Here is a 27623-nt window from a genome sequence, read left to right as displayed (position 1 = left end):
TCAGAAAATCTGCAGTTTAATTTACATGCATACTTATTATGAGTTTTGACAGAGACCCAGAGGAAGAAGCAATGACATGACTGTTCTAATGGTGAGCAGACATTAAAGCTGGTAAGCTTATTAATTCACCCTGATATACCAAACTGTAAAGTTGAGTAATGTAGTAATGTGAAACTTAAACCACATGCACATTTACAGAATGTATAGTATTGATGGGCCTGTCAAGTCTGACCTATGCTGCCAGTGTTGCATGCATATCGCATCATATTTTTGTTCAAAAAATCTACAGCATCATGCATCAAAAACAAAAATGATGCAAACAAAGAGCAGTGCACATCAGCGAAAACTCGATTTTACTGTAGTTCAGATATCTTTCAAATTGCCTACCTATTGTCTACCTGCCTACGCTCAAACAAAAGGGTATGCTGTGATAGAGTGTGCAGCAGGTGTGCCAGTTTCTTTTTGTGTTTGTAATACCATTCAGAGCATTTGAGTTTCACATCAAATTTACTACTTTTTTTGTCTGTGGTAAAACAGACTCCCTCATCATAGTCTCTGAGTAAACACCTTTTCTCAACTATATCTGTCTGTTTCTGTTAGGTCATCTCTGGGTCATTGAAAACTAGCATGGAAGAGAAACAAACTTGTCCCACAGGGCAAAAAAATTCCTCAAAATTTTGATCTAGACAATCCAGACAGCTGAAGCCTATACATTGGTCTAATGTGACCTGATGGTCCTGTTGCACTTAGTGCCTTTGGCTTAGCACCAGGGTAATACAATATTCCATCTTGATTAGAGATCGCTGTGCAGTTCAGTGCATGCTGCAGCTTGTTCACTCTCACACTCTTCACATTTGCAGTGAAACCTCACTTTCTCTGAAGTGGGCCCCACGGCAAAATTGCAATCAATCAGTTCTTCACTCCTTCATGTCCTGTTATAACAGTTTAAAGATATTCCTCCTGGCATCCTGATACTTTGTCACTTCCCACAGCTTTGCTACAATAGGAATATACAGAAGCAATGTTTCTGAGTTGGGTCCTTAAAGCTGCGTTCCACTTTCAACACTGCATTCTACATCAGCTTCAGCATCAGCATCAGCTGAGGGTGCGACGGCAGAGGGATACTCCTCAGGCTGCAGAGAGAAACAGAGAGAGATAAGTGTTTTTCTATAATAATAATTGCAATCAGACCAACATTAGTGCTGCATGAAAAAACACAGCCCTCTCATTCTTTTGAATTGAAGCTCTTTGGTGGCAAAAATAACACTTATACTGTCTGGAATCTGTAGATACAAGTAAATGGTAGATTTTCCTCTGTAGTCTATTAATCAAGCTTAAAACTTTAACAGTAACTATGAGGAATTTTGGAAATTCAATGGGGTGCTAGTCAGACAATGTATCTTTAAGCTATATTTGAATGCAGTCATTAGCAGATACAAGCAGTATTATCAAGATTAAATGTTACCCTTCAAATGGCTGTAAACATTCTTCATTTAAGAATTGCACTAGCTTGCACTGCTGGGTTACACAACCCTAATCCTACCACAAATGATTGATAAAAAAAGACATATTAACAAACAGTAACAACAAGTGATAATGAACACTACACGGAGAGATAAACTGCTCTCAACAAAGGCAAAGATTCAATAGTTCAACCTGCATCGAAGAATATTTTTTATATAAAAATTAAATCCAATGACTTAATGTAATGTGACATGTGTTTCTCATTGTGTCAAACCCACTGAGAATCAACACCCAACTGTGTAGCTCTTTGCAGCTTTTAGCCTATTTTTACACTTGAATTTTCAGCTGCACATTGAGTGTATAATCATAATAATAATATCACAGCTCTCATCCACCCTCCAGATAAAACTCAAACAAGCTCACACAAGTCAACTGTACACTACCATGGCTGACAATAAGACACAACATGCTCAACTCCCAATTAGATCTTTAAGACTGAGTGCTGGATCCTCAATGTAGTCAATCATAAAAAGTCCATCAGCTACAGACACAGTGTAACAATATTATTAAGTCAAATTGGAGTGCTGTCCTAGTCTCTCTTTTTATGATACACTGCTATGGCTACCCAACTGAGGGGTAAGTCCAGCTAAACTGATGCACCACATGATTTGTTACATAGAACCATCTGAGAAGTCAAGTTGGATGAACCATCTGTCTATCACCATCTATCACTGTCTTGCCTTGCACGGCAGCTGGCTTTGCGAGATCACACGAGAATCCTCATAGGATGCTGAGTGGTCTGAACCAGGTTCAGACACAAGCACATAACTTAAAACCTGACAAGATGAATTCTCACGTGAGCTTGTGATGTTGTGATCTCGCAAATCCAGCTACCTCGCTGGATAAAAGTCCAGCAGCTTGAGACACAGATATTATTTCTGGAATTGTTGGATAAAGGTTGCTGGACTTGGACCTTTCTGTCTAATAGAGAATTCAATACAATGTATTAGTCACTATTGAAACAGTGGTAACAGTATTTTTAAAAACCCTCTTGTAGTTTAAGTATTGTATGCTCATAAGTTACCTGCATCAAACGTGTTCGCTCTACAATTCCATTTGCATGTGGTGTGTCTGCCTGAAAGAGAGATAAAAATTTAAAATGCTCATTGCAGGGCTTAAAGCAAGGAAAATGTTTGTGCCTGAAATGTGTTAAGGGGTTAGGAGAAAGAATGGAGGGAAGGGGGGTTCACGAAATGAAGATGTCAACTGATGCCAATAAAACAATACCGAATGCAAGTGCACATTTTACCGCTACTGCCATACACAAGCTTTTTCAAGCACACAGTACAGAAACAAGAACCAGGCTCTGCAAATTTCTGGCACCAAGTGCCAAGCTGACCGATTAAATTTTTCACTTCAGTACACAACTTAACATTCAATTGATCCACCACAGAGATTGGTATAACATGAACTGTCACAAATGGGATATGTAGCTGTGTAGTGCTAACACAGTCAATGTTTTGTTTTTTGTATAAATGCTGAGGTTCTCAGATTTTCCTGGCCTATACAGTGTTTTTTTTTTCTGTGGTCATGGAAAACAATTTATGATAGAGGAAGGAGACCTCTTCCTTTTCTCTCTGTTAATGATTCATTCCAGTTAATGGGAGTTTTACTTGTCTGTTATTATATTTCTGCCCAGTCATAGAGGAGCTTAAATGATACCCACAGATAGTTTAAAGGAATTCTTCAATCTTTCACCCCTAGGTTTAATAATCCATAAGTCCACATTTTAGGATCATATAAAAATGGTGGTCAGATGATGAGCAATAAATCATCAATAAGAATAGCATGGTTATAATAGCATTATTAGTGAGACAAGCATATTACAACATCAGTACTGGAGGTGTAGCAGGAACTGCTGGACTCCTTTTAACAGGAAAACTGATGTGAATCAGGTTGAAAAAGAGCATGCACAATATATTTTCACCATAACTGAAATATTATCTGCAACAGTACCTGCAACTCTATGATTGTTTCAGCTCCTGGCATAGTTTCATTGGACACATGGGTTGCTCTCTGAAAATAAAAGGACACTGAATTTGTTTGTTGTTGCACTATATGTATTTTTGGCAAGAAAAATTGCTATTTGCACTATGAGCAAGGGTTCATTTATTCATCAACACGGTCTGAAACATTATATTTTTGGTTATATCATGGAATATCATTGGCTTTTATACTGATAATAGGTTTTTGCCTATATGGACCATTGCATTCACACTCACCCGTATGTTGAGCCTCCTTTGTTTACGCATGTAAATGTAAACAAGCAGCAGAAGGGCCATAGCAAACCCTATGCTTATAGGCAACAACCTCAGGATTAAATTGTCTGGTAAAGGAGAGAACAGAGATATCTTTCAATGATGATACCAAACATCAAAAAACAACATAAATATATCTCAGTCATTTAGTTTTGAAAACCCCAAGCCAAATTACTAATGTCATTAGAGATACAAGGTTACATCCAAAAACATTTCAAATCTTATTTTTCTTGTATGCTTTTCAAATTTGCCAGTTATCAAACTGCTGTGAGGAACTTGCCTTGTACCTTGCTATGGCTTCTTTATATTGCCAAGCAAACTACAGAAGCATTAATTTACTGTAATTGACTGTTACAATGTGCTATACAGTGTATGAGCTAATATCACACAGTGTAAGTTATTTTGACTGTTGTGAATATGTGATTCTACACTTATTTCATTTTGTATAAAATACAGAAATGTTGGTGGATTTCTAAGTTACTGCAGAACAAATACATATAAATCAAAACTACACATGTAGAATCCACAGTGAAAAACCTTTTCAAATAAAATACTTAAGGTGCTTCTTATTCATGTGTATGTGATAACGGTCTTCAGCTGATGCAGTATTATATGTATTTTATGACTGTCAAATAAATCTCTCCATCTATCTACGTACAACTGCAGGGCAAAAGGTAGGACAATGAAAATGTATGTTGATAATGTTCCTTTATACCTATGACAATGGATACCTTGTGTTATACAAAACTTAGTAGTTAAACACATGTGGAACTAGGCTCCCTTTAGTTCTTGGGATGATTAATTTTTTGTATGCAATTCTGGGCTTATTTCTATTACAAAGGAATTGAGCGAAGAGGGAACATATCTCTTTGAACCAACTGTCAGGAAACTTAAGAGGAATAGAAGAAGTTATGTATGTAAACCTAGGTAATATGTTCATTTACAATATTTCAGCTCTGCCCCATAGAGATAGTGGTAAAGATACTAGTGTGGATCGAACAGGCTAAAGGCTCAAGAGCAATGATAAAAAGTAGGGGGCTGACAGGACATCCATGCCTTACTCCACATCGAAGAGGGAAAGACTCTGAAAAACAGTTAAGGCCATTCGATTCTATCAAACGACTTTTCTGCACTGAGTGATGCAGCTAAAGCCGGCTCGTTAAGGGAATCTGCCCCCAGTAGTACATGAATGAGCCTCCGCATGTTGTTTGAGGCAAGACGGCCTGAGATGAAACTCACTTGATCTGTATGAACAATGGATGGGACTACCCCTTCCAAACACCAGTATCTTATAATCACAATTCAGACAGTTTAAGGGCTGGTAGTTTCCCATTTGTGTTGGGTCTTTTCCTGGTTTTGGCAAAAGGGATATGATAGCTTTACAAATAGAGAGTGGCATAGATTTACTTTCAAAAATCTCTTCATACAGTAAAAGTAGAATGGGGATAGCTGCTTTTTAAAGCTTTTGTAAAATTCTGCACCAAATCCATTCTCACCTGGAGTTTTCCCAGAGGCTATTTTCACAATTGCAGTTTCAATATCTGACTGTGTTAAGGGGGCATCCACCGCTTTATCTATCTCACTGACAGAGGGCAGATCGAAATGCTCAAAGACGTCATCCATCTCCTTTACTAGCTTTGCTCTCTGTTCTGTATAGTTTTGTATAATACTATTTAAATCAATGACTGATTATCTCTACATCACATTGAAGTCTTACATTTACATCTCTGATTGCTAGAATACCTCTTTTAACCCTCCTTTTGTTAATATCTTTCCACTGCAGTTTAACAGGGAAACACAAAGGGCCCTATTTTAACGATCTAAAGCGCACGGTCTGAAGCACATGGCGCAATTGCATTAAGGGTGTGTCCAAATCCACTTTTGCTATTTCAATGGCGGAAAAATGGTCAATGCGCCAGGCGCATGGTTCAAAGGAGTTGTCTTTAGTCTCCTAATTAATCATGGGTGTGTTTTCCGCGTAACATGCAATAAACCAATCACAGTGTCATCTCCCATTCCCTTTAAGAGCCAAGTGCACTTGCACCTTGGCAGATTGATATTATGATGGCGCATTTGCCAAGTAGTAAGAAGGAGTGCTTCTCTGCAGAGGAAACAGATCTGCTTGTGTGCAAAGTGAAAGCGCACGATCCATAACGAGCACACTGCTGCTCCTGGACCCTCCCGTGGTCAGCCACAGACCACCAGTTTAAGATCCTGTTCATTAATTTGTTGCAAAGTTATCTTCATTTGGTTTTTGAAAAGGTTTATTTTTTTAATTACAGCTTTGGTTTCTTTAAAATCGTTTTGTTCAGTCATGGAGTAACAGGTCAAATCAGCAGGGTTTTAATTGCTGAAAGTATGGAAACCTGATCACTGTACTCTCAAAAATGTTAAAGAATATTTGTTAAATATTGTTCAAAAATTAAATCATTATTTTTAATCATGTAAAGAATCATCAACACAGTTATCAGGACTTGATCAGCTCTCCAAGGTTCTCATCTGGCTGCTGGCAGCAGCTAGAAGCTGTGCAGATTTATTTCCTCATGTGTTCCTCATGTCATCATGTATTGATGCAGCAGGAAAGTCGATCTGTATTTGATCCATTGTTGTCCGCCTGTTGAAATACCTACATGTATTGCCATGATTTGGTCAAATAATTAAACAATTTAATCCATCATTACTGTGATTAGTTAATTCTGATAAATATTATGACTAAGCATTATGACATGTATTTTTAAAAATATATTAATATACACAATAATAATCTTTCACATTGTAATCCTTTTATTTGTTACCTTTTGCATGTTTGTGCGCTGCTGCGTGTCCTGTGTGTGAAACAGGCAGAGTGTATGTTGTACACCCGCCTGTGTAGGCGCACATTACTGTCTTGATAATGTGCCCTTAAAATAACGGTGAAACACTGCGTCATTGACTTTAGACTAGGTTTTTGTTGATCAATAGCACAATCGCTCTCTGCTGCCTCAAGATAGCAATGCACCGACAATGCGCCTGACCACACCTTACTTTTAGACCAACACGCCCATGGGTGCACTGATGGGCGCAAGTGCCATTGCTGTTTTAACAACGTGGGCGCTGGATGGGAAAACGACAACTGCGTCGGTCCTAAAATAGCAAAGAGACTGCGCCAGGCGTAAGATAGGGCCTAAAGAGTTAATTTTGTATTAAAAACACAATAACTTTGAAAGATATCCACTTGGTTTGAGATATTGGGAGCAAGACCTGCTCTGACATGCTCGAAGTTGCTCTGTTCGTTCAGGAGCAGCTAACAGTACAGGATGCTTCATGGATTCAGGTCATGCATGTGAAATGAATCCAAGCTATCAAAATTTGGGACCGTATCCAAATACTCCAAAATAGAACCATTTTGGAATGTGTCCTCACAGAATATGATGTAACACCTGTTATCTTTTAATTATGAGATTGTATGTCATAATTATGACATACTGAGGATATAGTTACAAGATAAGGTCTCTAATTTTTTGTTTCTTTGTTGAATATAATGCACTTCAGTCATAACCTGTAGAAACCATGTCAATTAATTGTTGCCTTTTTCAATTTAAAAACTAACCAGCAATATTTTAAATATTAGTTCAGTCAGAATTTAAAAAAATCTAAATATTGACTTTCTTGGATGTCCCTCTAGAAAATCTTCTTGGACATCTCTGCCTCTAATATTTGTTTCAACCCAAATCTGCAAACTGTAATGATAGAACTGAAAAGCTTACCTGGACATGCTTTATCCACAGCTAGATGAAAAAAAAAAACAACAAAAAAAACTCATGTCAGTAAAAATGTCAAGGATACTGTTGTTTCACTACTCCTTTCAATGTATTCCCTCTAGTTATAATGCACATAGAAGAGAGACAGCTAGTCTTATTTAGTTATTGGGACCATGTGCAGTGTTAAACATAAATGTTACCGTTTGATGTATTATACCAGAGTTAGCTTATAGCTAATTTTCATTTGCAGTCCCTTCAACAGGTTACAATTAAAACATATAACAGTGCAATAATAGTACGAACTAAAAAAACACACGTTACCTAAACTTATTCTGATCCAAGAAAATAAATATTTTCACTGGTGAAATATTATCATAGAAACTGAGTAAACATGCAATCAGTATTTCAATTAATTGGACACTTTGTCATCAAAAGTGGGGATTTTGGCCCACATACTGTAGCTGTTTGTATGGTGGTGTGGTTTAGCTCAACCAGTCAAGATTATTTCTGCTTGCAGAGCAACTCTATCTGCCTGAAATACCTACAAATTAAATTTGAAAATTTTAATGATGGAATAAAAATGAAAATAACTTACCATCAGAGTTTTGAGCAGCCTGTTTCTCTATGGAAAGATAACAAATTAAACAAATAAGTAAATTGCAAATTTACAGTGTAAGACAAAGAAACTACTGTTTAATCATTGTTTTCAATGTATTCCCTGTTGTTATAATGCACAGAGGAGAAAAACACATTCGGCTACATGACTTAATTCTGACCAAATTAACCACCAAGGATTACCACTGTTTTTTCTTTACTGTTTGAGAACCCCACACTACCTGCCTAGCACCAAACCGCAGATAAAGTTAGCAGCTAGCTGGTTAAAGCAGTGGAGCATTTAGCAGCTAAAGAGACAGATATTTTTTCTCAAGAGTTAGTGGAGATCCAAACAGACCTAAAATGAGATGAAATACCAGACTTAGACTCACAAGTTGCCAGAAACACAACACCAGAAACAACTTAATGTTAATGTTATTCTATGGCTGCTGGATGTGTAAACCCTGAAACTGTTTGCTAACACATTCACAATAGCAAGTTGCTATGGGAATAATATATCAATGTTGTGTTTACAGCTTGCTGTGATGCACTGCAACCTCTCCCTCCCCCCAAAGAAAACAAACAATGAATGCAGAATAAAAGTTAGGGATAAAAAATAACATCTAAACATCGGATGTGGACCAAGGAATCATTTTTACAGAAATATTATCATAAAAGAAAAAAAATCACATGAAGCAAAGAAAAGAGAAGAAAGAGAAAGAAAGAGAAGAAAACAACAATTCTTGCACAATTTTCAGTCACTGCATGCAATACCAAAAAAGGCAAGGCCCAGGCAGCTGCAACTGATTGTTTGATTTGTTTGTTGTCTGTTAGTACAAGGCAATATGGAGTAGTAACAAATTACAAGATGTACAGCATGAACCACCTCCCAAAGCAGAAATCTGCCAAAAAACAGGATGAGCATCACAAAAACACTGATATCTGTCATTATCTATCAAGTTCATTATTTTCTATATCTATATTTTCTACATGTTAGACTGCATTATCACTCTAACAGCAGAAAAATGATTCTGTGTGTAATTTGTATTTTATTGTTTAAGGTTTGATTGATAATAATTAGGTTATTTACACCAGCAAGTTACATGAACTACTAATGTACTGTAGTCTTATATACATATTTTAGTTTATATGTTTTTGTTTGAGTTACCTGTAATTTTCTACTCTGACTCAGAACGGTGGTTAAACTTTTGACAGGAGCTAATTTTGATATTTCCTGATCAGTGTTGGGCAAGTTACTCAGGAAGTGTAATAAGTTACTTTTTACTCATTACTCCTTTAAAAAGTAATAATATTAATTTACTTATTACTTGGTATCAGAAATAATTAGTTACGTTACTCATTATATTACTCTATTACTTTCACTACTTGCAGCCTCTCAAACCTGATGGGATGCAGTATATTTATATAGGCTATTTATACATTAAAAAAAAAAAAAAAAAAAAGCAACAGTCTGTCCTGACTTTTTAACTAATTTTTTTCTGCATATTCTGTCATAAGAGCAGCAAGGAGCATTTAATGGTTTTACAAAACATGAAATGTTGCATAACACCACATTTAGGCTGATATAATTTCGAGCTTCTTGTTTTGTTATCTCTGCCTTGGCATATTAAGCAAGGTCCTAATGTTCAGAAGTGAAATGATTGTCAGATGACAGTGTTCCTTCTAGGGGTGAGCACCAAACCTCCTAAACAACAAAGCCGCTGGTACATGGGGTTGGAGTGTTGTACATCATGTAAATGCTGGTGATGGAATCACCACATATTCTTTCGAAGTAGCCAGCAAATGTCTTTCTCTATGGCAGCTTGACATTGCTCTTCATGGGTATTTTCTCTATAATGTGCCAAAATGAGGATGAGTCAACTGTGGAAATAGGTTTCATCTCCTCTATGATATACCCAGTGACGAGCTTCTTCAGATCTTGTCCACTTAACGTCCCTTCACCACCGTGTTTTGCTCCGAAATCCAGTTTCTGTTGTTTAGCCAGAGTGCTCACATCACTGGCAGTAGAGGCCTCCCTGTCAGTGCTGGTGTTTTTTTCAAGTGTTCCATTGTTGTGTTGCTGTATCAGATGCTTCAATATATTAGATGTTGTATTTTTCTTGGTTGAAAATGGACATCTTTGACTAAGACAAACTCAAAAATAATGACAATACTTCCAGCTGGTGAAAGTATTCCTCTCTCCCTCTCCCTCATCCTCCATCCTTTGTTTAGCTTATTGGCTAGTAGCCAACATGACCTGCCCTAGATAGCTTACCTAGGTACCTAGGACAAAAAACAAATCGCCTTCTGGCAACACAGTAACGCAGCGTTACTTGGATTAGTAACTGTAATCCCTTATACTACTCATTACTGGGGAAAGTAATAATATTACAGTAACTGCCCAACACTGTTCCTGATAAATGATTTTAATAAACACCTTATAAGTATTTTCCATAGCCATGGAAACATAATCAAACAAAGAGCCATTAATATAGATTACCTATGCTTCCAGGAGTTGTTGTTGTTGTTGTTGTTGGTGGTGGTGGTGGTGGTGATGTTGTAGTTGGTTGTGGTGGGAGTGTTGTTGTTGTTGGTGGCTGAGGTGTTCTTGTAGGCTGGAGTGCTATTGTTGTTTGTGGCAGTGTTGTTGTTGTTGTAGTTGTTGTTGTTGTTGTTGTTGGTGGTGGTGGTGTTGTTGTTGTTGTTGTTTGTGGTGTTGTTGTTGTTGGTGATGTTCGATCTAAAATTTCAGGCAACTCAGTAAAAGGGCTTTGTAGGCACCAAAAGTAATAGCAGTTTTAATATAACAGTGAGAAGAAGCAGAAATATTTGTAGAACTGGGCAATAGTTAAAGGTACAGGAAACTTGAAATAGAAAATGTATAACTTAACAGGTGAAAATGAATTAGAAAGGCTAGGACAGCACACCTAGTTTACTTTTTTTTAAATTGCCACACGGACGTTTTGGGCAAGATGCCCTTCTTCAGCATGTGTTCTGGCAATTTATAGAATCAACACAGGTGGGATTAGTTATAGATATCACAACTGGCAACTAAATAGGTGTTAATTACCATCAGCTCTTGGAAATGCCGCTGATCACTGTCAGCTGATCTCCAGTCTTAATTTCGACAGCTGATTTTGATTCAGTACATAGTCTAGTTAGTTTGGACAAAAATGTAGTAAAATTTCAAGCTGGATTTTTGTTGGTGTTTGTTGGTGTCAACAAAAACAAAAGACGTTCTAATCTAGTTTTGTGTCAGTGTTTTCATGTTATCGTTTAGTTTGTATTCACTGAAAAAAAATGCAATACATCTTGTTTTCATCATGAAAAAAGGTTGTCAAAAACATTTTTTGTTTGTTATTTTTTATTTATTTCTGTGTTCCTTGTTCAGTTTTAAATCAAGCAGTGTTTCGTCACAGAGAAGAAAGGCATTTCCTTTGGGCTGAGATTGGACAGATGTCTGTTTCATTTTGGCATGAACAATGCCTCTCCATCTCAAAAAGAATTGCACATCCTCAGGAAAAATAATGACAGCAGTATGGTCTTCAATTATTAAAGATAAAAAGCTAAATACTGTCCTTTTAATATGTTTTCCATTTAATTATGACACAATAAATGCATACATAAAAAGGAAATGCATGTAACATTATGTTATTTCCTCTATTTTCTTTAATTTGTTTTTATTTTGGCATTTTGAATCTTCCATAGACATGCCAACTTCTATCAAGTGTTGAAAGTACTATTACAGAATAAACGTGCATTTAGCTGGATTTAAACCCATAAAACTTTCAAGGAGCTCATTTAAGTGACAGAGAGAAAAGAAAAAGGATGTTTGTTTACAGCACGAATTTCATCCAGAACTGGATACAAAACAATCTAACCCTAATCAGCTTGTCAAATTGTGAAATTATCTCATCTCACTCTCTTTATAATGCAAATAAGATACACAGTGAGTGAAATCGAGCGGTTGTTTTGTCATTCATGATGCTGTTAAATTATAATTCCTTTTGTGTATTATACTCCATCAATGTGTTCTGTAACTTCAAATCATTTGTACAGTGTACAAACATGGAGGAGGCAAGATTCTAAATCAAGTTTACTGTACCCTTAATGGAATATTTATACCAAAATTTGCACTGAAAACAATATTCCACTGTAATTGCTGATTAAAGGTTTAATGTGTAAAAACTGGCCACCTGATCCAAACAAATAGGGGGCAGCATTCCACAACACCCTCACCCGCCACTCCCACAGACACACAACACCTCACCACCATTATCACTCACTGAATATAGTGTAAAGCCTACTGCTTACAGTGAATGTGTGCCATGGCTGGTTGAAATCTTCAAATCTAGACTCAAAACATACTTATTCTCGCAATCATATGACCTGATTGAGCACCATTGGCGTAGTCTTTTCCCTCAAGCCAGTCTGCTGGTGCGGTGTCTGGTGGCTGAATGCCGTGTATTGCACCTTTAATGTCTGTATGAAACTCATCTGTGTTTTGTGCACCTTCTGTATTGCTCTAAGCATTTGGGTGTGTCTGTGAGGCTGTAGAATAGCTAGACTGTCTCGCTAAAATCTGCATTCCTGCAATCACTGGAAGTGATGTGATAACGTGAGTCACACGATTCACTACTTTCAGATGGTTTTCTGTATATTGGATCCTCTTTAGATTTTCCTGTAATTTATTTACTTATTTATTTTTTGTGTTGTCCCTCCTCAATTCTTTTAATATTGTTTTACTGCTGTTAAGTGCATTGAGACACGCTGGTGTGACTTTACACTTTAAATAAACAAACCTTGACTTTGACTTTTGACATCTTAACAGTCCTATAGTGAAAATTTCAACAGCATTCAGCCTGGCTGCACAATTACTGGGCAGCGCTACACTTCTTCCTCTCATGTTGGACTGAGGGCAGACTGGACGCTACAGTGACTCGCTATCACCCCTGTGGTACAAAGTGGTATTATGAGACGGTACAGGCAGGAGCTAGCTGGTTAGCATGCTAACTTCAGTAGATATCTCTGCAACACAATACATATAGGTCTGTGACATAACATCAAAACTGTTATTTCTTCACATTCTGTTGATAATTTTAGTTAATTTGGGAATATTTTAAACAAAAATTTAAACAAATGCACAACATTGTAACTTTGCTATCATTTAACAGGACAAAGAAGGCAAAACATATGGTCCTCTATGTAGTTTTGAGTATGTTTTCGCCTTCATAAAGTCAGAGTAGAACCAGACTCTGAACAGTTCTTTCATCACTTCATACTCATAATCATCAGCCTTTCTCACTCAGTTACATCACCCCAACCTCCTCCAGAGAGAGTTCAGGATATTGATTCTTCATAGTTAAATTTAATTTTAACATTGTCCATAAAAACCTGGTGCCTCATCAAATAACAAAAACAAAAACTAAGTAGGCAACAATAATGAGAAAAAAATTATGAAAAAAAAGTGTCAGCCAAACAATGCAACTGGCTCATGCAGAAAACATGTTCAGATGTGTTCCAAATCTCCAGCAGTTATAGTAACTAAACATATACATGATACAGTATGTATCAGGATGGAGAGACAACAAGAATACTGAGACTCTCTAAAATGAAACATCAACATGCTTTTACGTGGTGATTTTTTTAATCAGTGGAACTAAAAAGCTTTTATGAAGGCATTTATGCATTTATGAATAAGTATGTTACTTACCACTTTTTGTTGTTTCTGCAAAGAACTGGCATACCGTCTCTGAAAGAGATTAGATCCATATAACATCAGAGAATGTAAATTTACATTAAAGCAATATAATGTAAAATATCTAAAATTTATACTGTAAAAATGAATAGCTGATAACAGGACAAGCTGAAGGTGTGTTTTTTTGTGCCAGCACTCAAACAGAAATACAGGCAAACAGACACAATAGCATAGACACAGACATACACACATCTCCAAACACAGCAAACATACTCACCATAATTTGTAATACTGCAGAACTCAGATACTAGAAATAAAGAAAAGCTACATTAAGAAATGTGAACAAATTTGAACAAGCACAAATTTAATATTCAGTCCCGGTGATGATTTTATTGCAATTGTGAACACAGTAAACACAGTCTGAGCTAAATTTAAAATACAGGATGTTGGGCTCGGTCATCCTTTGACACCAAATGTAGAATTTTGTTTCTGCCAATTTTATTTGAGCAATACACCACAATTATCAAGCATTTGTTTCAGACCACAATAAAGCTTCGGGTGAGTATCAGTTTTAAAAACGACAAAAAAGATCAATTTTGGGGCTCAACATCTTCAGCATGGTGGTAGTTGCTTTGCTTGTAGACCTACTAGCAGCAGCAATAAAAACAGTGATTGTAGTATCAGGAATAATTATAGTGTTAGTAGTGATACTGATAGTGAATTAGTTCATATTAGTATTAGCAGTAATAGTACTGACACTAGTACTAGCAGTACTAGTACTAGTGTACTAGTACTAGCAGTACAATCTACTCCTCAGTCCCTCTCTGCAGCCACACTCTCTCATCCCGTCTTCTGCATTGCTCTCTATCTCTGTTTCCAGCTCCTGCTCACTTTTTCCTGAACCTGTATCATATCTGCACCTGCATGCTTGCCAGTGAAGCTTTGAATCTTCTTTTTTGACAGAAAACTCACTGAATCATCCCTGCCTGTCTCCACTGTCTGCACTTGGGTCCACCTGCATGCATGCCACTGTGACAACCAGAACATGTTGTAAAAACGGATGGAGATTGATTGTCTAAAATGTTTCCGAAGTAAAAGTTAAAAACTGAAAATCTAAATTGTGTTTGCACTTGCAAAGGCACCATCTCGGGCATACAATACACACTTGTTTAACACTGGGTTACCCTGATCTCAAGAAAAAGTTTTCTGCACCCCAAATCCATTGAAACAATTACTGAGTGATTACACATATTGAGTGTATGTCGGACATTGAGAGATAAACGTAAGAATTGTAGCAATTATATTATTACTTGGCCTGATATTTGACATTTACATTCATAACTCCACTATCCAGTCCAATAGATGGCAATGCAATTGAAGAAGAGGAGTCAACAAAAAGACAGCAAGATCAGCTTAAACAGTAACTTAACAGCAGGCTGAAAAGGACTTGTTGCCCTCTCTGGTTGAAAGTTTCAAGCCTGTTTCACCTCTGTGCCTTTTCTGTTTTCCCAACTCAACACTGCTTGCTGCATACTGTCAAGGTGTCCATGAGTACACCAATACACTGCAGCGAGCTGAGAAGTTAAACCACCGGAGGTTAGTCAAATCAAGAAAATTGATTTTCAGTGGGTGTTAAGTTACTCTTAAATTAGCAGATAGTGTGGTGAAGCTCAAAAGCTGAGTGAAGTTGAACAATGACAGAAAAGTTTAACTCTCTATAGCATCAGAAAAAGGATGAAATAATACATTTAAGTTCTGCCCACTCAAAAAATGTGTTTTTTACTACTTGGAAAAAGAGGTAATTTTGAGTAGATGTCATTTTGAGGATTTTAAAGAGGTAATTGTAAATTGTTTGTGGAAAAACCATAATAGACACATATTATCCTTCAAAGCATATTATCCTCCAGGCATGTCTTAAAACATGCCTGGAGGGGTCTTTACACAGGCAGATGCTGCTGGATGGATAGAGAAGAGGTGGGTGGTCAGATGGATTTCAGAAATGGAACTCTTACTACAAGATTTTGTGATTGTTTTGACTAGTCGCTGAACACGAGATTGCATATGTGTGTGTAAGTAGAGACAATAAATGCCTGTAGCTTCATACAGAAAAAAATTCACCTGCCACAATTGATTGTACATGAGTCTTACCTTCTGCAGAAAGGCTGACATTAGCCTTTTTGTATACCATACACATAAAATGATAGGTATGGATGGTGACATTCTCAGATTTTCCCAATGGGGGACTGCACTTTTCTGTTTGGTTCTAAGGTGGAAAAAGAAACAACAGAATAATCAGTTAAGCATGAAAAATGATATTGCAACTCATTCTAGGTATTAAAACACACACACACACACACACACACACACAGAGCAAGCATTCTTTAGTAAGAAGGAAAGACACAGACTTTCCACAAACTAAAAAAAACCCAGACATCGAATGGTAGAAAATGGCTGACTCACCATATCCTTAAAGCAGTCAAGTAGCACAAAGCATGTGTCAGGTTTGTTTTTACAATATGTATCCAGTGTACATTCCACTACATCCTGTACAAGAAACACAACATACTTACACTAAATGAAATGTAACTCAGTCAGTCCCTATTAAGCAATATCAATTTACACATACTGGGTTTACAGAGAATCTCAACAAAATTAATTTCTGTCCACAGCAAGTTAGCCTACCTTGGAATTGTTAGTTGTTGCGAGGGTGATCATACCAATTGTAAAATTATTTTTCTGTGTGAAAAAGAGAAGTGAACAAAAATCAGAAGATATTGTTAGTTGTTCACCTATAATTATTATTATGTTTCCAATGGCAATGAATGATATGGTCATGTAATACTTTGTTGCAGTTTTCACTGTATCCTTCATATGCATGTAGTTACTGTAACTGTTGTTACAAAAATCTTTCAGTCTTCATCATGATATCCTGTGGAGGTCTATTCTGTGACAGTTTCATTACCATTAACATTAAGTGACCTTGACTGGGTTGCACCAGCTGTTCGTAAATCATAAATCTTGTGTGTAAAGTCTTTCTTAAGTTCTTCATGAGTACTGACTAGTGTCAACCTAGTGATTTACTAAATCAGGTTGCACCATGAAAACTTAAGAAATGTTTATGTAGTAAACATTAGTAATGTGTAAATCAGTTGCATTGTCACTGTAGCATCATAATCTGTGACATAACAAAAAATGACAGTTTTAGGATCCAAAACATATAAACTATAACTGCAACATATAAACATAAACTTAACTGCCAATCCTTTTTGAGTGTAATTATTATTTTTATTTATAGCTACATATGTGTTTTAGAATCAATTGTAATCTTAGTAGTATTCATGCTATTTACAGTGAGAGGGAAATATCCAATTAAGATAACCTCTTAATCTAATCTTAATCAAAATGTGTCATATATTAGCCGGTTAACATTAGCCAGTTGGTTTATTCAGCTAGCTAATGCAACAGTTCCCATTGGCAGTTTGTAGGTGTAAATATTTAGTAACAACTAGTCTCTAAATAACAACTAGTTAGTGTGGTGCAACGTATTTTAATGTAGTGATGTGTAGATCTCCATTTAGTAAACACTTACATTACAGCTAGGCTATTTCAATTTACGAACTGCTGGTGCAACTGGCCCCTGGTACAGCAAAGGTACTTCCACATTCCAAGAGGTGAAATTTAAGAGGTTATAAAAATTTTGAATAGAACAACAACTTAACAATTAAATTAAAGAACCATGGTGTAAGAACATTTACACCAGAAAAAGCCTTTTTATATGATATGGAGACTGTTGTAATTGTTTATTTAAGCAAACAAGAAACAACTTTTAGGACAGTGGTAACTCTTTCTTCACTTCCTTGCCGTTATCATTTTACAGGTGACTGATTGTGCAGAAGCTTTGCAAAAGCTCAAAACTTAAAATAAGATAAAATATAGAAAATATATGGAAATAAAATATAGGCCTACCCAATAATTAAAGGTGAAATAGTCGTCGCAACCCTCCTTTGACAAGTTAATCAAACTCAGGAACACCTAGAGGACAAAACATTTAACAGCAGTATTGAAAGTCCAGTCTGAGGTCACATATCACAAACTTTTGGCAATTCTGTCAGAGCAGGTCAAATACATACAATAAAAATGTGTATATTACCAGCTAACAAAACACCTACAACCAGTCTTTGCAGTCTACCAGCATATAATATTTTTAATATATCTTTTTAAATAAATCTAATATGCAAAATTATCTTTTTTTATGGCTCACAATTAGAAAACTGTTTGCATTGTCTCTCACAACAATATAGAGAATAGAGAAATGTAAAAACATTCCTCCCACTTCTGAAACCATTCACTACTCCCTACACAATATCTATGTAATATCTTGTCTTTGTCTCTTAAGAAGTGTCTAGACAAGTGTGTATTTTCCTTTTTTTCTTTTTTAATTAACTTTTTATGAACTCTTTCACCAAGGCATTTTTAGGGGGTGATTTCTGAGTTAATATCTCCATATGATATTTATCAATATAATGATCAGCTACTTTGCTACTTTGATCTTCCTCCCATATAAATAGTGTCATCTAATAGGTTTCCCCCCATTGTTAGAGATGGGTTAACCCAAATTGGTATCCACGGGGACTGTGTGACAGATTCTTTATTATAGCTATGTAACTTCTTCAAAATATAGTATACAAAGCTTAAGCATGGGTGGGGAAAACCTTACTGCGATGTTTGATAAAAAGGGAATGTTTTAAGTGATTGGATGTTACAGATTGCTGTTCAATACTGACCCAAGATGGTTTAGATTGACTAGATCTGTCTTAAGAACTGCGTGCATAGAGAAAGTCGACTGAATATTTGGCTGAACCCTCCTTTGTCATTTGATGTTTGCAGAGTTGTGAGCCTAAAATGTATTTTTATCCTCTCCACATAAGATTAGTTGTTAGTTTATTAACTTGATTGTATAGATTACCAGGCATTGTAATTGGCAATGTATTTAACATGTAGAATAATGATTGGATGGCCATCATTTTTTATGGCAGATATTTTGCCCCAAAGGGAAAGGTTGAGACCTTTCCATCTTTCAAACATATTTTTCAATTTCTTTTTTGGAATTGGAGTAGTATTTACTCCTATTATGTTATTTAAATCAGGAGAAAATATAATGCCAAGATAAGTGAGGCCATTTTGCAAAAACTTGACTATATTGAGACTGCTCAGACCTGGCTTTGTATATGGTTCACAAAGAAGAAGGGCCTCTGATTTTGAGCAATTCACTTTATAACCCGAGAAAGAAGAGAAACACTATTATACTGAAGAATCTCTTGACTGATTGTTGTGACTGGGTATGAAACAGGACAACATCATCTGCATACAAGGAAACCTTATGAACCTCATTAGCTGTAGTGACACCATGTATTTTTCTATTCAGCAAGGGGGAAAAAGGGCATCCCTGTGTGGTCCCTCTGTGGAGTTTAAAACTGAGGGTTGCCCAGCCATTTGTTTTAACTGAGGCATTAGTCCCTGAATATAGGCTTCTAATGCATCTGATAAAAAAGAGACCAAATCTGTAGGAATTCAAAATGTTGAGTAGATATCCCCACTCTGTCAAAAGCCTTCTTGGCATCTAAAGACAAAGCTATGGTCAGACTGAGGGAGGCACTTGTGCACCATTTTATACTAAGTGGGTGCCTGATATTATCAGCACCAAAGCAATTTCTTATGAACCCAACTTGGTCAGGATGCACTAGGTTAGTTATCACCTCCCCTGATCTACTTGCTAATATCTTAGCCGAGATTTTGATATCACAATTCAAAATTGATATAGGGTGCCAGCTCTCACATAAATTAAGGTCCTTATCTTTTTTAGGACAATTATTGATGCTGTATTAGAGATTCCAGAAAATGAATCTTCTTGGATAACATTATTATTATTTGATATTATTATTATTATTTGATATTATTATTATTATTATTATTATTATTATTATTATTATTATTATTATTATCATTATTATCATTATTATCATTATTATTAACATTATTATTGTTGTTATTATTATTATTATTATTACCATTGTTATTGTTGTTGTTATTATTATTATTATCATTATTATTGACTCACAAAATACAAACAGAAAGACAAAAGATTTACATTTCTGACAATAAATCAACGTACAAGTGAGTCCTACCATTTCTAAACCCCTCCAAACCTATTTACAAATCTAAACCAATCTTTTACTAATGCACTCCTCAAACATGGAACAACATTCCATTGTCTTCCCATTTATTCCATTTTATGACCTTTTTGTTTACTGTTGTATTTGAATTCTGCCATAGCAGTGGATTTATTGACGTAACTGTGTTAATTCCAATTATCTTTATACATGATTTTAAGATGTTAAATGAAGCTTTGATTGGGCTTTGCATGTTTTCTTTTGGGAATATTTTCATGAAATAGAGATTTCAATATTTCAGTATTTAAGCGTTGTAACATATTTTCTTCAATGCATTTCCAATCTTTGCTCAAAGAGGGATCAAATAACTCACTAACTTGCTGGCAACCAAAGGACAGATAATACTAAAAAAAGTTGGGTTGCTGTAGTCCACCTTTTTGTATGAGTTAGACATCCTTAGGTATGAACATCTTGCCTTTTTCCCATGCCATATAAAGGTTGAGACTGTTTTATGCAAATGGTCAAACAAGGTCTTTGTATTGTGTCAGGCAACATCCTTAGAGTGTAATTGACGGTAGGAAGAATGTTCATATTTACTATGTTCAGTTGACCCCACAGACATATGGTAAGATTTGACCATCGATCTATATTTGACTTCATTTTATTAAATATTTGTGTGCGATTTATCTATGTTAGTGCTGTTGGTTTCCATTTAATTTTTGTATTTTGCACACATGTGATACTGCAGTGTTTGTTTAGAGGCAGTAACTCACATTTTCCCCAATTTATTTTGTATACTGAAAGTGAGCCATACTGATTGATATAACAAAGTGAGGAGTCCACATCTGTCAGGTAGAGGATGACACCATCATAATACAGTGATATTTTCTATATTTGACTTCCATTTTTCATGTCTATATTCTTTTCAGATATTATTTTCTCACCTAATGGTTCAATGATAAGATTAAATAAAAGTCCTGAAGCTGGACATCCTTGTTTTATTCCTCAATGTAAAATGAAAGGTTTTGAAATGACGTTGTTAGTTCTTAATCATCCTAATGATTGCATAAAATTGTTACCAAACTCATTTTTCTGCAAGGTATTAAATTCGATCAAAGGCTTTTTCAGAATCTTTATCTTTTTTATGAATTAAATTAATGTGGGAATAACTGAATATAGGTGGAAAACTTCCATTGTTGAATGATGCTTGAAAAGCCTGCAAAAGTAGAAGGGATAGATCCTCACAGAACTCTTGGTAGAACTCTGCATTATAACCATCAGGCCCTGAAGATTTGTCCTTAAAAAATGAGTGAATGGCTTTATTTATTTCAAATATAGTTATTGACTGTTCCAATGCATTTTTTTCTTCCTCTGCTAAGCAGGGGAGATTAATATTCTTTAAGTATTCCTGTGTTGAATCAGGGTCATCATCACTGTCTGACTTGTAGAGATTTACGTAAAAGTCAGCAAAGGTTTTATTTATTTGGTCTGGATCAGTGGTAGTTGAGTTATCTGGTAATCTAATATAAGATATGGTATTTTTAGTCATCTGTTTTTTAAGTCTTGAAGCAAGCAACTTTCCTGCCTTCCCGCTGTCTTTAGTTTATATTCAGTTTTGTTCCTTATAATGTCATCATATTTCATTTTTAGCTTACACAGTTCAGTCCATATTTCATTCTTATATTAATTTTACAGTGAACTTTGTAACAGCTTGATTTCTATTATTAATCTGTTTTCGTCTTGGTGCTGCTTTTTAATGCTTTTTAATTAATTCCCTTCTAAGGCAACATTTTAAAGTTTCCCATATCAGTGGAATGTCAGGGATGTACTTTTGGTTAGTGTCCATAAATATGAATGTATTCACTGATTTGCTTTTTAATTTCTGTATCTTCAAATAGAGAGTTATTGACCTTCCACTGTTTAGATCGCAGCAGTGCTGAAGTCAAACTGAATGGGACTATGATCTGAGGTAACTATTGGATGTATTAGACATTGTGTCACATTTCTAACAATTTCTTGGGAGATCAGGAAAAGGTTGATTCCTGAGAAGGTTCAGTGTCTGTTGGAGTAGAAAGTGTAGTCTCTGACATATTCAACTGTACTTTCTTTTAAGTCCAAGTTAGCAATAGCTCCCTGACAACTTTTTTGCTGGTTGCCATGCATAAACCAAGCTCCAAGTAAAGGTGCCACTTACTAGGAGAAACAGTAGGGAGTCACGAATATCCATGATGTCATGCTGCCACTGTGAACATCCAGACTCACACTATGGGAGGAGAAGCAGAGAGTAGAGGAAAGGTGTATTATAGAGCACTGTATGGTTGGGTCATCTTTCTCACACACATAAGACCAAACCAATGCCACTAGCATCGCTTACATACCATTAAGGAAAAAAGAAGCATTTCAATCTTTGTGCATAATGCACCTGTTACTAATCCTTTTCAAAATTCTTTGAGTTAACAAAGACTGAATACAGCATACAAATAATTACCTAACATGTTGTCCATTAACAGAAATTCCTCATGTTGATCATGAACTAACTGCTGTTCCCAGCCAAAAACAACAGCATACACTAAGGACAAGGAAATGTGCAAGGGTGAAGTTTCGTTTTTCAGAGAGGAAACTACTGACGCTACTGACATACAGCCACTACATACAGTATAGTCACTTTGCAGCTCCCTCGTTTGATGCACTGCTTAGACCTGTAATCTACTACTGTATCTGAACTGTGGCATCATGTTACCACATGAGCACACAGGACAGGACAAGACAGAGCTCGTACACACATCAGTGCATAATGTACAACTTACACAATAGCCATAAAACACACTTTGCTTTACAGACATTGGAAATGATAAATTGCTTTATGTTCACTATAGAGAACTTTAAATGATGGTGAGAATCTTAATGACTTCAGTACCTGCTTTTCACAATAAAACTTTAAAATGTTCAAGTTTCACTTTTTGCCAGCACATTGCACATGTGCAAAACAGGAAATTATTCTTGAAAAAAAAAAAAAAAAAAAACATTTATATATTTTCAATGTGAGATGTTCTCAGTTAATAGAGCTACTTTCCGATGGCTGTGTAACACAGTGAGCCTGTTTTAAGTGGTGAATGATGGGTTGGTTGTAGCCTTAATGTTGCTAGGCTAGCAAATGTCTACCAGTCTGTCAGCAATAGCTGTCAGCAAATGCCAAACCTGCCCTTTTGTGAAAATATTTTGCCCTCAAAAGAAATATTTTTCCTTTATTGGTCTAAATTCAAGCTAGACATGTTTCAAAAATTGAATGTAGAATTCAAAATAAAAATATAACTAACACCCCCATGTGGAGAGCAAACAGTTACTAAGCCTGATCATACTATGGACAGCTCCTGGTGCTGAAATGAGGAGGATGCAGCCTATAGCTTGTCATGTTCAATGTTATTTTAGTTAAGCAGTAAAGCAGTGGTTCTCAATCCCTGGGCTGTGGACCAGTAGTGGGCCTCAGAACATGTGCTACTGTGAGCAGTGAGGAAATGATTCAGCTGAATAATAATATAGACGTTTACAGGCTATTATAGGCTTAAAAAATCACCCCGCATCACAGCAATATGCTGATTTTTTGAGATAGAAGATAAGTCATCAGTATATGAGGTAACCAGTCAATCACCACCACAACCTTTCAGTGTCTAGCATGAAATGTGTGAGGACACTACCTGAGAGTTGTAATTTAAGTAAGTAACCACAATGAAACGCAGATCAAAGAAAGTTACACTTTGGTTTTTGCTTAGTTTGTAGGGTGAGGAAGTCGTAGCTTTAAGTCAATTACACCCTGACAAATGTGACTTCAAACCACAACTGACTTCATTCTCATATTATAACTTTTCTCAAATAAAATGCAACTTTATTCTGATGTGATTTTTTTTTCAAATTTTGTCTGACAGCAGTCCAAATCCCACCATGATCTGTTTTTAAATCAGGAAAACTGTTCCCACAGTTCTGTGATTTTGGATGAGACCATGAGACCATGTGAATTAGATTTCTATGATGAAATTTCAAAAATGTGTGAAATTGACCATAAATCAAATTAACCATGTGCCCTCTGTCCGGTCAAATAATTTCGCACATGCATTGCCTTATATGAAGATTGATATAAAGGGACATCATTTATACATTTGATCACTTTTCACACCAAATACCACATTTTCAGTTGCAGGACTGTCGTGAAAGTTGTCATGCGATTTTGTTCATGGCAAACCAATTTTAGGAAAGAAGGTGGGCAGGAAGGACAGAAAGAACTGAAACAGAAACCTCTGATTTTCCCATTTTTCATATATTATTTATTAGGCGGTGATTAAAAATTCAAATTAAGTGAATTCCCATGTGGCTCATAGAGATTATAAGGCTATGTGGCAGGCACAGAAAAACATGTTAAAACTATATGAACATTATAAGAAAACTAGAAAAGACAATTTCTGAAGAAAAGCTGAAGGGGTATGAATGATCTGGAAAAGTGGAAAATGGGTGGGTAAATTTAGGAAATCTTAATCAGCTGTGTTGAATAGTTTCAAAAAGTATGAATGGGATTTAAAAATTGAATAAAACTACTAATGTATGAAAGATGTGGAACATTTTAAGGTTTGAATGGAGGATGACCCAGAAGACAAGAGTTGAACAACTAGTAAAAGGCCCAACTAGGATTGCAAAATGCTCCAGTACACAAATTGATCTAATATTTACAAAGAAACCAGAAAAAATAACTACAATCATCCACTTGTGAATGACAGCTGACAAAATGACTGCAGGAACTTCAAAACTAAAAGCACCAAGAAAAAAATGCCACAAATTATGACACATTAATTTAAAAAAAATTAAGGGTCAAGATAATTTGTGGTTACCTGTCTGTATACAAAAAATAATTATATATAAAAAAGTAATTTTATGCATTATGGAAAGTTGGAAATTTAAGGAATCAGCTTTATTCTCTATTGTTTTGTTGTTGTTGTTTTTTGTAAAATCCAAGTATGTATTCAGGGATTTCTCAGGCTATTCTGAAAATTAATTAATAAAGCCTGTTTTGAGGTAACGCTGCTTTGGCTTTGTGTGACTAGCAGCAAACCCAGCTTCAGTATTTACCTCCTCAGTTTCCCTCAGGACTGTCTTAAAGTACAAAAGCACCCTTAATTTCTTTGAATTATTACTGGAATCAGAGTTAGCAGTCTGTTGTGTGTCAGCAGCTGCACTCTCATGTAACTCTGTGGCTATTGCTACTGCTATTGCTGCTGTTATTATTATTGTTATGATTGTTATTCTGTCTCCCACCCTCTCCCCCTCCCCCCTCTTTCTTTCTCTCTCTCAACCCAACTAGTCAAAGCAGATGGCCGCACACCAGAGAGTACAATCTAGACCTCCTCTATGTGAAAAGTGCCCTGAGATGACTTTTGTTGTGATATGGCGCTATATAAATAAAAATTGATTGATTGATTGATTGATACTTGGGGAGGCAGCAGGTTACTTTTATTATATTAATTATCCAGCTGAATAATTGATAGATAAGACTGCTCCTCAATTCTCAATAATCCCTGACACTCAAAGTCACGTCCTAAAAATACACTAAACTTGGATAGTGATCCTCCAAATCTGAAAATGAAATTAAAAAGCATTTTTTTGGTGTTATACAACATACCGTATGTATCTGCTCTGTAAATCACTTGTCCTGTGTTGTCCTTTGAGAAAAAAATCAGAAAGCAAAAGCGAGAACTTTATATTATTTTGTTTTATGATGGCACCCCTTAGTTTAGCATAAATTTGATGAAATACTGTTCTGTTATCCATCTACGTAAATGGAGACCTTTAGCCTTTAGACGGTCACACTGAGCCTGATAGCATCCTGCTACACAACACAAGAGCCATAGACTCTGAATAACCCTGTCTCCTAGAAATTACATTCATATACAACTAAACTGCAACATCAAATAGCCTATGTTTGGCTAGAATCGCAATGCTGGCTGAATTACGTTTTCTCTTAACATAATGAGAATTTTTTTTTTTTTTGATTAGTGCACCATATTTGGCAAGTTGCAAAAATGTTGATACTGAATGTATGAGTGAAATGTTTAGAGACAATTTACCTAGTTGGATATTTTTCCAGCAAACTTTTGCAGCACAATATCTGCTACTAGAAACTACCACAATATTAAACTTTTTATGGTTATATTTAGGCACTGGCAGCACTTTGTTAAGGTTGGGGTAAGACCGTGGTCTTGGTTTCATACAGAGCTAGAAAATGCAATTTCTGTAGAAATTGTGTGTGATTGCTGAAAGCGGATTTAGACTGCATAACTGGAAGCTGAAGAATATTGAAAAATCTACCAAGATTAAAACCAGCAATGGGTGGAACTGAACCTACACCCTCATGTTTGTAAGACAGACATGCTATGCACTAAGCTAACATGTCACACAGCAATACCAGGCCAGATTCTGGTATTTAGTCTGTCAATTGCATGAAATTTATCAGTAGCAGTCTCATTAAGCAGATTGACATCGCCTGTACTCCTTCATCCCTCAACTCCACTGAGTTCTGCCCTAAACGGGGCTCAAACTCACAACCTTTGGATCTAAAAGGAGTTCAGAAGTGACATGAGCATAAACCACTTGACTACTCACACATGCCATGTAGGATGGGAAAAGATGTATTTAACAAGCATATCAATCCACATTTTAGGTAATAATGTTAGAGTAAGCTAGAGAGGAATTGACTTATGGTACATGATAGAGATGTAAAGCAAGTTTGTACATGAGAGCAATATTATGAGGAGCACTGCAATGAGCAGGTATCGAACACACAACCTTGTCATCTAAGGTGAAGCTGCACAGATTGATGTTTGAATGGTTTTTATGGCACAAAGTATGCAGCAGTTGAAACGCGGCAAAAAAAACGTAAGGAAGACGGAAAAATAAGAATAAAGAGTTAGAAGCTTTCAGCAATCACACAAAAAGTCCATAATGACTTACCCCGTGCTCAGACAGCAAACGCAGCTGTGAGCAGTATGTCAGCAGTGAGTGCTCTGTCTGTGTGTCTGTGAGGCGTTCAGTGCAGTGTTGAGTGTAGGTCACACGCGTGTTGGAAGCGCTCAGAGCCTACTACAAATGACTGCAGTGACGCACGTAAAACGAAGGAAAACAGACTTGAAGCGTAGATGAACGCTTCAGGTCGCGGTTACGCCCGCGAGACGCGGCTGAGACGCGAGCCCGCATGGAGCCGGTGAAGACAGTTGCATAGATTAAAATGAGAGCGTAGGCTATCTGTTGCGCGTGACATGCGCTTGAAAAACGTGTCTGACATGTTTGCTGTCTGGACAGTCACTACAGTCGTGTGTATTGGTCTCTGAACGCTTCCAACACTCAACGCTTTATCCTGAACGCCTCCAGTGTAAAGACACAGACGGAGCACTCACTGCTGCTGCTGTGCTGCTCACGGCACGTTTGCTGTCTAGACTCAGGGTAAAACCTAACATAAACCCGGGTCTCTGCTGTCAGGGTGCATCTGCATCTGCATTCTGTACGCTCCTTATCAACCCCCTCCCCCCTGGGACTTAAGACATTATATAAACTATGTGCATGAGGTTTTTTTTAAGGTATCTCCTGGTCTGGAGAATAC

At 36.4% G+C, this 27623-nt stretch overlaps 1 protein-coding gene across 5 annotated transcripts in view; it reads right to left on the bottom strand.

Moving 5' to 3' along the window:
• LOC121884963 overlaps positions 1–27623 on the bottom strand; it is a 28228-nt gene continuing 605 nt past the window's right edge. Inside the window, exons 1-15 of one of the 5 annotated variants that reach the window (XM_042394097.1) lie at positions 26978–27297; positions 25650–25689; positions 22179–22247; positions 17781–17846; positions 16497–16550; positions 16275–16358; positions 15963–16077; positions 14092–14121; positions 13830–13868; positions 8118–8144; positions 7529–7549; positions 3747–3850; positions 3481–3540; positions 2549–2599; positions 1–1133 (exon numbers count right to left, since the gene is read on the bottom strand). In XM_042394097.1, coding sequence (XP_042250031.1) covers positions 1041–1133; positions 2549–2599; positions 3481–3540; positions 3747–3850; positions 7529–7549; positions 8118–8144; positions 13830–13868; positions 14092–14121; positions 15963–16077; positions 16275–16358; positions 16497–16550; positions 17781–17846; positions 22179–22211 — 777 coding nt within the window. In that variant the 5' untranslated portion in view covers positions 22212–22247; positions 25650–25689; positions 26978–27297 and the 3' untranslated portion in view covers positions 1–1040. Of the gene's footprint in view, positions 1134–2548; positions 2600–3480; positions 3541–3746; positions 3851–7528; positions 7550–8117; positions 8145–13829; positions 13869–14091; positions 14122–15962; positions 16078–16274; positions 16359–16496; positions 16551–17780; positions 17847–22178; positions 22248–25649; positions 25690–26094; positions 26141–26977; positions 27298–27623 lie in introns of those variants that run through there. The other 4 variants (XM_042394099.1, XM_042394096.1, XM_042394098.1 and 1 more) reach the window with 4 other exon arrangements.

Source organism: Thunnus maccoyii, chromosome 18, assembly GCF_910596095.1.
Source record: "Thunnus maccoyii chromosome 18, fThuMac1.1, whole genome shotgun sequence".
Taxonomy (NCBI): domain Eukaryota; kingdom Metazoa; phylum Chordata; class Actinopteri; order Scombriformes; family Scombridae; genus Thunnus; species Thunnus maccoyii.
Note: the sequence above shows the minus strand (reverse complement) of the source record. Positions and strands in the feature narration are given on the sequence as shown.